The sequence below is a fragment of the Engraulis encrasicolus genome, chromosome 10 (genome assembly GCF_034702125.1).
Source record: "Engraulis encrasicolus isolate BLACKSEA-1 chromosome 10, IST_EnEncr_1.0, whole genome shotgun sequence".
Lineage (NCBI taxonomy): Eukaryota > Metazoa > Chordata > Actinopteri > Clupeiformes > Engraulidae > Engraulis > Engraulis encrasicolus.
This window is the reverse complement of record NC_085866.1, coordinates 22,914,870-22,926,355: the sequence shown is the minus strand read 5'-3', so window position 1 is coordinate 22,926,355 and position 11,486 is coordinate 22,914,870. Positions and strand designations below refer to the sequence as shown.

The 11,486-nt window shown below is 44.7% G+C and overlaps 1 protein-coding gene across 1 annotated transcript; it reads left to right on the top strand.

Annotated features, from left to right (window-relative positions):
• Positions 1–3,664: 3,664 nt before the first annotated feature.
• On the top strand, positions 3,665–7,763 carry uts2a (urotensin 2, alpha). The gene is made up of 4 exons (XM_063209434.1): positions 3,665–3,770; positions 5,340–5,438; positions 6,865–6,899; positions 7,668–7,763. Exons 1-4 carry the CDS (start codon positions 3,665–3,667, stop codon positions 7,761–7,763), a joined length of 336 nt encoding a protein of 111 aa, XP_063065504.1.
• Positions 7,764–11,486: the final 3,723 nt, after the last annotated feature.

Here is an 11,486-nt window from a genome sequence, read left to right as displayed (position 1 = left end):
TGAGGACACAGAGGTCATGTCCTCTGTATTTTTTAAAGAAATGTAAAATGTATCTATCATGAAAATCGATCTATGATCAACAGTGGTAAATTTTGCCTGTATCCCGCCCCCCATTCCCATGTATTTGCCTCAAACACAACCCTTATTTTTTTGAATCATCAGTTGAAATCCGCAGACTGTAGACTACGTATTTTCATCATATTACGAAGCCTCGCAACAGTCAGTGCGCGAGTCATGGATGCACATCACAAGGAAAAGTGTTCTCGTCAAACATTCCGGAGCACATCCTCAAGGTAGTGATTAATAAAAACGAGTTTGAAGCATTCTAAATGTACAGTATGCAGTACCTCTGTATTTGAAAATGTCTCATTACGGCCATGCTGCCAAAGAGACATTCTCTGTTGTCATACAGCACCCCCAACATAAAATGACTTCCAGCGTCCTTGGTCCTGTCCTGCGGTAGTCTATGAACAGTTATTTTTGTAATCCCTATGTAGGCCTGTAACACCTACCCCACCCCACACACTTCACATGACCTAGGCCATAAATAATTAAAAAAAAGAAGTGAGTAAAAACTACCGAAAGTACATAGTCAAAACCTGTTATTTACGTCAGTGGCCAGTTTCGGACGTAAGGAGTCTGCATCTAAAGGCCAAAATAGGGTATTGGGCATCCGGCATCATTTTCATGCTCAAGAGATTACAGCTTGCCTTGCACACACACGGTACACTTCCTTTCTCTTTTAAACAGCACAATTAATCAATGGTCTCCATCTTCCACTGCCAATCCAGGCCACACGAAATTTATGGTCATTGAAGGCCGAAGGGGGAAAAAAAGAAAAGAAAAACGAAACTGCAACAACCCATCGATGTGTCATTTGTTTTGGGTGAGAACCAGGGCTGGACTGGCGATCTGGCATAGCGGGCATTCCCCGGTGGGCCCTGCACCCTGTGGGCCCCTATTTTTTTTTTTGAAATTTCTGAAAATAGGGGCCCACCGACTGAGTCAGTTCTGCACTAATAATTATGAGGGGCCCCTTTGAGGCAAAAGTGCCCGGGCCCCATTTCTCCCCCCAGGCCAGCCCAGGTGAGAACAAAGCTGCAGTGCTGGAAGATGAGGGCATCCGTCATGCTGATTCAGGCAGAGACACGTCTGACCTATTTTAAAGTCCATCAACAAATGCCAAGTCGCCGGCTCCTCCTCTTTATTGGCCTGCCCTGGCTTTGTTGCCCTCATTCGATCTTGCCATGTAAATCACACCTTGTCCAAAGCCAAAAATTAGCCATTCATAGGTGCCACGTACAGTAGGCCTATACCTATAACCTTTTCGGCATATACTTTTATCTTGTATTTATTTTTACCTCGTTTAGAGTGTATGGCAAATGCCCTGTATGCAGGGCCGGTTTTACCAAAAGGCAGCCTAGGAAATTGCCTAGGGCCCCGGGCCCCCACCAAATGAACAGATGTGTCTAAATGAAGAGCTCTTTTCCAAAACGCTATATCCACCAATTTTGACTTTTTGCATTTTAATATTGGAATTGACTGTTAAGAAGTCCTATCATCTATGTGTGAATTCTTGCCATTCAAATGTTTTGAGAACATAGTTTTTAAACCTCTATAAAATGCATTTTGCAATGCAATTCAATGGAATGCCCAATACAAAAATGTCAATTTCCCAACATTCTGTAAAATGGATATATCTCATTTTGGAAAAGAGCTCTTCAAATGGAGATGTTGATGTGACATGGGTGACAGTTGGCGGCGTGGTAAAGTGCAATGCCAGTACCGTCAGGGTTGGAGTGTGGAACAGGTCATACTAGGACACTGTGAATAGCAAAAAGGACTGTTTACACCCGGGTGCAAATAGCAAAAATTACTATTTACACTCGGGTGCAAATACCAATGTTCACTATATACACCCGGGTTCAAATGGCAAAAAAGACTATTTACACCCGGGTGCAAATAGCAAAAATTACCATATACACCCGGGTGAAAATAGCAATGTTCACATATACACCCGGGTGCAAATAGCACCTGCCTTTTGTTTTCTTAGAGAGTGGCCTACAAAAATGCCTGGGCCTTTTTCTGGTCCCATTCCAGTCAACAGTGCAGAGACTGGTACATATCTGTGGCGATATGAGGACTGACACCATACCACTACATTGAGAGGAGGACCTGGTCAAAATCATCAACAGTCCACCGGGCTGATGCCCTGTATGCCACATGGCCAATCCATTCATGATTTCAGACAATGCTCCAATAAGGCCTGGACTGGTGATCTGGCATACAGGGCATTTCCTGGTGGGCCGACAGTCCTCAGGGACGGCCCACAAAACATGCCTGGGCCTTTTCCTGGTCCCAGGCCAGTCAACGGAGCAGAGACTGCTGCATAGACCAGGGCTATTCAAATGGCGGCCCTGGGGCCAGATGCGGCCCTTGGACAGCAAGGTTCTGGCCCCCCACAAGCCCCTTGAAATACAGAATAATTGTTCGGAATTTAGAGATAAAGGTACAGGTTCCGTATCGAACTGAAACGGGACACAGGGCGTTAAAATGCAGGAAATTACATCTGAGAAATGCTATTTTTTCTGGGGGAGGACCCCCCGACCCCCCACCTCAATTAAGTGTCACATATTTTTTTCATTGACAGTCGGCAACCATAATACATACATTACGTATAGCTTGGCCCCTTTACTGGGAGGAATTTGAAAAACTGGCCCTTGTTGACATTTAATTGAATACCCCTGGCATAGACAACGGCTCAGTCCAGTCAGCAGGGCCCCTGACAGCTTTGGCCAGGCCCAGGACAAAGTCTTTGGCATGGTTTGGTTTGGTTTATGTATGGATATAGGAACACAACGGGTATCCAAGGGATTCCACGTAGAAGCGTAAAACTCTTATTTCCAACATGGTCCCTGATCAAAAGGACAAAACGTACAAACCCAGTCATCTGAAAGGGCCCCCCAACCCCAGGCATAGTCTACAATGTAATGAGATGGGCCCCCCTTTTCCCTTTTCCCTGGGCCTGGGATAACTGTCCCCTTTGTCCCCCCTGTCAGCTTCCCTGCCAGTCAACAGTGCAGAGACTGGTGCGTAGACACAGCGCGGGCTCAGCAAAGGCCTAGCGTCCATCCTAGCTCCATTGGGCCCTCTCCTCATAAATGTGCTGATGAAGGACCAGTCTGCACACCTGAACTCTGGTGATAAAAAGCAGATTCGAAAATAAGCTAATGCCGGCCAACACTGTTAAATTGCCCAGTCAAATGGAGAAGCAAAGACGCACTCAGGCCATGTGGCGTGTTTTTGTGTGTTGTTGTATTTTTATTGTCCACTCTATTTGTTTTCGGTTTACTGTCGCCTGTGATTTATGCATATTACAGATTTATGAATGACGAGGATGGGGAATGAAGTGACACCAAAGGCAGCACTCTATTAGATGACGGTATCAGGCCATATAACACATTAGACCACAACACACGCATCACACGCCAGCACAAGGGTATATAATCCCTTTCAGATAGACCCAGAAGGCACACCCAACGCAAGCCAAGCCAAGCCAAGGTGCATCCGTCATCCAGTCGGGTCCGCCATCCTTTTTGGTCTCGCGCTTCTCTTTTCATCTCTCCTCTCCTCTCCTCACCACCGTCCACGCCTCACCTCGGAGATGATCGGGAAGGTTCTGTTGTCCTGTGTCCTGTTGTTGGTCATGGCTGGATCCCTCACCGCTCATCCCGTCACAGACTCCGCGGAGCTTCCTTACACAGGACCAGGTCAGTGGGAGTTTATTTTTTATTTTATGAATTTGCTTAACCTTTCTGTAAGCAGGAAGTGGTCCCATTGAGTTAAAATAACTCTTCTGCTGCCAGGAGTTTTGGCCAAGAAGTACTGCACACATACACACACGTAGGCATGCATGCAAGCTATCATGCAGGCAGGCACACACGCACACACACACACACACACACATTTAAGATGCAGGTGCATATAGTGTACATTTAATATACATCTAAGGACAGATTAAATATGAACCCATAGGCACGCACACATACACACACATACACACACACACACACACACACACACACACACACACACACACACACACACACACACACACACACACACACACACACACACACACACACACACACACACACACACACACACACACACACACACACACACACACACACACACACACACACAAATCAATTTGAAAGCAATTATAGGTTTTGGATGAGATGGGGAAACCTCTTCAAGCTATACAAAAGTTAATCCGACTTCGACAAAAGAAAAGAGGATCACCGCATTATTGAGCAATATGTTTCACAGTGCAACATGATCTCCAAAAATTCTGTGCTCCTGGACACGGATGTTAAGGGCACAAAATCCGTGTCCAGGAGCACGGATTTTGCCAAAATTCTGTGCTCCTGGACACGGAATTGTTTTCCGTGCTCCTGGACACGGAATTGTTTTCCGTGATGGACACAGATAAGTGCTCTCTCTATAGGCTACTCCCATAGCTCTATGTTTCCACAGTCTTGTGTTTTCTCAGGATTTTTCTAATTTCAAATATTTTTTCTCAAAAAAAACATTTCCTACTGACAGGTTAGGGTTAGGGATTGTTTTGGTCTGGGCACAGCTAGTTTTCTTTCATTCATTATATGAATTTGATAGCCTAGCAACCAACTGGAAAAGGTATTTCTCAAAAAATATGTCTTTAATGACAGGTTAAGGTTAGGGAATGTTTTGGTCAGGGCACAACTTAAATTGCTATAGCATTATTTTGTTTAGGATTAGCATTTGGTATGTATTTTCTAATGATAGAGTTACACAGTGCTGTGGTAATAGCCTGTAGAAAGCACTTCCGTGTGCCCATCACGGAAAACAATTCCGTGTCCAGGAGCACGGAAAACAATTCCGTGTCCAGGAGCACGGAATTTTGGCAAAATCCGTGCTCCTGGACACAGATTTTGTGTCCTTAACATCCGTGTCTAGGAGCACGGATTTTTTGGAGATCAGGCTGCACAGTATGCTGATGTGCAGAGAATGATGAACCTGCAAGTTATGAACCAGCAAGCAATTCACCAGCCGCCGCCAAGACAGTTGGCTATAAAAGATGATTTTATATTATTTGAGTTAAAGTATGCATATCCCACCTCTCTGAGGCCAGGTGCAGGACAAAGGAGCGTCTGAAAGTGGAAAAGAGTAGAAGTCCGCACACTGTGGCTCCGCTTTGAACATTTATTCAGGTCATACAACGTTTCAACCCAACAGAGTTTTCATCAGGCATGTATATTTTGAGTTGACCTGACTGTGACTCCTTTTCCCCTCCCCAGTGCTGGTGGAGGAGGATGGGATGGTCCCCCCTGAGGAGATCTCTCTGGCAGACTCCAGAGGCAGGGCCCAGGACCTCTCCCCACTGCTCAGCTCCAACGGTACGTTCCCTCTCACTATGCAAACACTTCGCCTAGCCCAGTGAGTCCGGGGCCCACTGGTGGTCCGTGACAGAGCTCAGGTGGTCCGCAAAGGGATTTCTACTTTTCCAAGACAAGCTAGCAGAAGGCTATATTTGTAACAGTATTACAATTCCTAACATGTCTGAAGTCTGATTTTCACCACAATACGACAGGCTTGTCATTTGTGAATAAAAAGTAAGTGATCTGCTTCAAAATTAGTATCGAAATAGCATCCGTCAACTGTCAATTCAGTTGACAGGTGGTCCCTGAACATTTTTGGGGGACAAAATGGTCCTCGGTCTGAAAAAGTTTGCGAATCACTGACCTAGCCTTATACAGTACAGTACACACAGTGCATTGTTCTTGTCTTAATTCTGCCCTAAAAGAGAGTTGAGCCAAATACACTCTTTAGAAAGGTGTTGGACTGGCTCTACTGTAAGTTTTGAATCAGCACTCATTCAACATTAGAGAAACGAATTTGGGACCACAGCAGTGCATTCAGTTCTACACTCACCAATGCATCTTTTCCACCGCCGGTTTTCTAATAGGCCTATAGCTCGACACAGCGCGACCCGGCCGCCACTTATTGCTTTACGATTGAGCTGCGTCATGTCTATTCGAAAAGCATGAAGTGGCGGCCAAGTTGCGCTGTGTCAAGTTGAAGGCTTACCAGAAAAACGACAGTGGAAGAAGTGTTAAATTATCACTGAAAATGTTGCTGTGTATAGCTACTAGAAGTGCTGCAGAGTAGAGATAGTTCATTGATCCCGAAGGAACGTAAGCAGTCTGCAAACTACCATTCCATGTATATGACTGTACTGTTTAGTGCCAGAGAATAGGCTACATTATACTCTTTACCAGAGTTGTATAAAGTAGAAGTAGAAGTACTCTTAGAGATGTAATTATTACACCAGCAGTGTGACATTACAGAGTTGAAACCATGCAATATGATACAGGTAGTGTTGTAATTACATATGTAAGAGTACTTCTACTTCTACTTTATACAACACTGCTCTTTACTTGACTCAAGCATATACCACTAGCTGTGGTACTGTGGTCTCGGGAGGAAAGCCAAGAAGAAATGTCTGGAAGATAGTTATTATGTTTCTTCAGAATCTTTGCAACGAGTAGAATGATTAGTGCATCAGTTTCTATCAATGTGGCATGAGACATGTTGGTAAAAAGGGATGTGCGACTCGAGCTACATGTAGTATTCATCATGATATACAGGTACTGCTACAGTTAAGCTATTGTCTTCAAAATGAAAAATCTCTTAATATTTTATCTTGTGCTTAGGGGGAATGGGCCACTGAGTCGTCCCCATTGTCAAGCAGAGATGAATTGTTAGGGAGCACATCATGTGATTTGTCCTCAGCAAGCATTCTCTCTTCCTCTGTTCTTGCAGCCGCCGCTCTGGTCCAACGAGATGCCTTGAGACAGGTGAGATCCACACTTCCTCTATGTTTTCAGGTTTTCATCATTTTGAAAAGTGTTTTTTTGATAGACCTATCTTGTCACCAGGGCCGGATTAAGATGGCCCTAGGCTACAGGTTGGCTCCCCTGGGATGAAATTAGGAATTAAGGATATCTGCCTGCTGTGGAAAGGAGTATTAACAAGATTTCAAACTGCTTTAGAACTCAACATTACAGAATAATTTATTAATATTGCATCTTGTCACAATTCAGCAATATATTTTTTTTTTGCCAATCGGGGGTCCCCAGTCAGCTGGGGCCCACTAGGCCAGAGTCATATCTAGCCTGTGCGTTAACCCGGTCCTGCTTGTCATATTAACAGTGGTGCTGATAATCTTATTTTTATTGAAATCAGGTCAATACATACATTTTCTTAAATACTATTCACTAGTGCCCATGCTGCATGTAGCTCATATTTCCATTACTTGATGACCTCCTCTGTCTTGTTCTCTCTACGCACCAGATGTCAGACTGATTAACTTGTGGGTAGCCGTGGCCTAATGGTTAAGGAGATGGGCTTTAGTTCAGAGGGTTGCAGGCTCAAATCCCACCCTTCCACTCCTATACCGCACCCCATGGCAGAGTTGCCCTTGAGCAAGGCACCTAACCCCTTATACTGCTCCAGGGACTGTAACCCATACCATGTAAACAACTGTAGTCCCCTTTGGATAAAAGCATCATCTAAGTGTGATGTCATGTAATGTTTTGTTTTCTCCTGTTCCCTGTCCACACCAGATGCTGCTGGGCAAGAGGCACTACCGGCCCTACAGCGGCTGGAGGGCGTACAGGAAGAGGGGCGCCTCTGACTGCTTCTGGAAGTACTGTGTGTGAGGGGACCACCATGAGAGGAGAGGAGGACCACATGATCAGGAGAGGGAGCTCTGGACCAAGGGTGCGTTTCTCGAAAGCGTAGTTGTTAGCCAGTTAGCAATTTGGGTATTTGCCAATGGGAAATTGCATTGCAAACATCAAAGTAGCTGATGTTGTTAGCAACTAGGCTTTCCAGAAATGCACCCCAGGGCTCCTTCTTCTGAGAATTACTGTATGCATGCACTCACTCCTTATCCAGCAACTTGCAGACAACACGCATGTTGCACACACATACACACATGAGAACATACTGTATGTGCAGCCTATTTTATGCTGAATGACAGCCTTAAACACACACGTACACATGCACGCACCCACTCATACACAATTGTTTTTTTTATGTCAATAATCATAGTTGCAAGTTACATATTTCCTGAAGACCAGTCAGAATGTGATGGATAATGACAAATAAATCAATATATTTAGAAAAAAAACCCTGCAGAAGTCTGTTTTCATCCAACTTGAAGCAAATGTGATTCTTGTCATTCTAAAAACGCTTTGTTAAAAATTTGTGGTTTATATTGTCTGTTATGTAAAGTCTCATTAATGCTGGTCATGTAGTCATATTGTAAACCAACTGCACTATGGTTCCCAGTCCAGTTCTGTCTTCAAATTGCCATTAATCCCTGAGTTTTATACATGAATGATGATATGTTCAGGGAAATATAACAATATCAACAAAATGTTTCATAGAGTAACAGAGCTTTATTTATACCACAAGACTTACATACATTAGCAGCACAGAGGTCAGGGAGTAACCTCATCATAACGGATTTAGAAATGTAAACATCCAATACTGAAAATACTGTAGATTGTAAGCCATGCATAACACCTGATACAAGTGTCAGATGACAATGACGATTTTTAAAAGCACAGTTTCCATTACAGTTTCCTTCATTGATGTAGGTAGGAGGCACGGCATTTACCAGAGTCCTTATAGCCCCTGAGAGAGAGAGAGAGAGAGAGAGAGAGAGAGAGAGAGAGAGAGAGAGAGAGAGAGAGAGAGAGAGAGAGAGAGAGAGAGAGAGAGAGAGAGAGAGAGAGAGAGAGAGAGAGAGCAAAAGAAGATGAATACGGAGAAAAGAGTTATAGAGGGAGTGATGGAGGGAGGAGAGAACAAGGTATTAGAAAGAATATATTTCCCAAGAGACAAAAACGGGAGGCAACCACTCTCGTCACTCTCCATGCGTCATCAACATATAATATGCCCAGCGTACTCTGTGGCCCACAGGGCCAGATTAAGATGGCCTAGGGCCTCTAGGCTACAAGTTCCGGTGGGCCCCCCAGAAGACAAATTTCACATTAAATTTACTTAGACAGTGTCATAATTACGAGCTACTAGGAATTAAGGATAACTTGTCTACCAGCTGTACTCAACACGACAGATTATTTTTTCTACATTGTATCTTGTCACAATGCTGACATTTTTCACTTTTGGCCAATCATGGGGATGATTTGGCCTACATACAGTACACAGGGGAGCCGACAGGGGTCATTTGTCCCGGGCCCATGTAGAGAGGGGGTCCAACATTGGGTTTCCACTACATCTCATGTATTGGACAGGGGCCCTTTCAGATGACTTTGTCCTGGGCCCAGCAAAAGCTGTCAGCGGCCCTGCACAGGTACATACACCTCACACATGACAGGGAGAGTTATAGGACTCACAGCCTGCTCTCGGTGACCTTTGATGGGCCTGAGCGGAAGATAGAGACCCCCAGTCTAGGTAGCTCCCTCCTCCTCAGCACCTCCCCTCTGGGCAGCAGCAGACCCTCCTCCCCTGGGTACACCTCCTGCTGCTGCTCCTGCTCCTGCAACTCCTCCAGCATACCCTCTTCTCCTGCAGCACCGATCATGGCTAGGAGCTAAAAACATCAATGAAAGAAAAAAAAACGTTTATACCTATAGGTAGAGATACTCTGTTGATTCTTAATGAGCTTAAGGTGTCCAGTAGCATGCACACATCACATAGTACGTGCACCCACATTTGTGTGCATCAGTATTTACATGAAGTACCATACATAAGTCACACATACATATTATGCACACATTCTTTCGCTCTACTCCCCCAAAGAAAGAGAGGAGGAGAAGAAGAAGAAAAAGGAAAAAGGAGTCGTGCCGTATAAAGGATGAGTGGAGGTAGGGGTGGGAGAGGGCAGGAAGATTAACTGGGGTTGCAGCTGTTCAGTTGTAAAAGAAATCAATCTGTGCATCACAGGTTTTACTGGGGAGAGATATCACATAAACCCATATGAAAATAAATTAGCTTCATGTTTTATGATGGTTAGATATTAGAATTTTTATTAAGCATTTTGTTATTCAAAGAGCTCAGCATTTTTAAGTCAGTATGCTTTTGCGACTACACTCTTTCACTCTCACCATAGATTCACATAGAAGGACAGAGAGAGAGAGAGAGAGAGAGAGAGAGAGAGAGAGAGAGAGAGAGAGAGAGAGAGAGAGAGAGAGAGAGAGAGAGAGAGAGAGAGCGTGCGAGCGTTCATGCGTGCGTGCGTACATGTTAGTGTGTGTGTGTGTGTGTGTGTGCATGTGTGTGTGTGTGTGTGTGTGTGTGTGTGTGTGTGTGTCTGTCTGTGTGTGCGTGTGTGTGTGCGTGTGTGTGTGTGTCTAAGTATGACCCACCTCTTTCAGTTCCATGGGGTCTGTCCTCAGTGGATGGCTGTCACTCTCCCTGACTGCTGACATCACCATCAGGGCCAGCTTCAGGACCAGGCTCAACTCCATGGCAACCCACAGCTTCATCTCTACGGCAACACACAACATCAAGATAAGATGGGGATAGGGTACAGCATCAGCACCACCAATGTCATCTCCATACCGCTTCATAGTGTATCTATGACAACAAACAGCATCAGACGAGATGCACGCACAGATACACTGTGCATAGATAGGATCTAGATGCCATCGGCATCACCAGTGTCACCACAAACCACTAACACAACATCAAGATAAGATCGCATCAAGTTCAGCTCCACCGGCGTCATCCCAGCACCAAACAAGCACACATACACTTTATGTGGTTACACAGCAACTTAATCTCTCCAGCAACACATGCAGTAGCATCATGCAATCAGTCCCAGCTTCAGTACCAGTGCTGGAGTAACATACAGCATCCAGCTGAACAAACAGCAGCACAAATCCCAAAACAAACAAACACTACAGTTCATTTTAAGAACCTCCTTAGAAAACAGGCTTTGGTGTTAGGGTAATAAATTAGTCTGTGCTGGCTTCCAATTCATTGTGTTTAGGACTGATAGCCTCAAGAAGAAATACTGCACTCCAGGACACGAACACATCAATCGTCACACAGGACAATAGCCTGTAAACACAGTGGATGTGGTCTTACCTAATCATACCATCAGGAAGTAAGATCTGTGGAAAGAGCTGGAGCACACTGCAACTTCAACTTTTCACTTTTAATGTTTCCATGTCAAAGCATCATGTCAATGTTCGTGTGATTGCACCAAATCAAGGTGAAAAGACCAAGCTGCGGTGCTGCCTCTCAGCCCTATCTTGCTACCAGCATCCTTTTTCCCACTGGTGCACCTGCTGTCAGTTGATGGATGATGCGTAACGTCAAACTTTCTCTAGCTGGACTCTATTTCTGCTCCTAAAAATATTTTCGCGAACCCATCCCCCATATTCCAAATGCCAAACATTATTCATCCA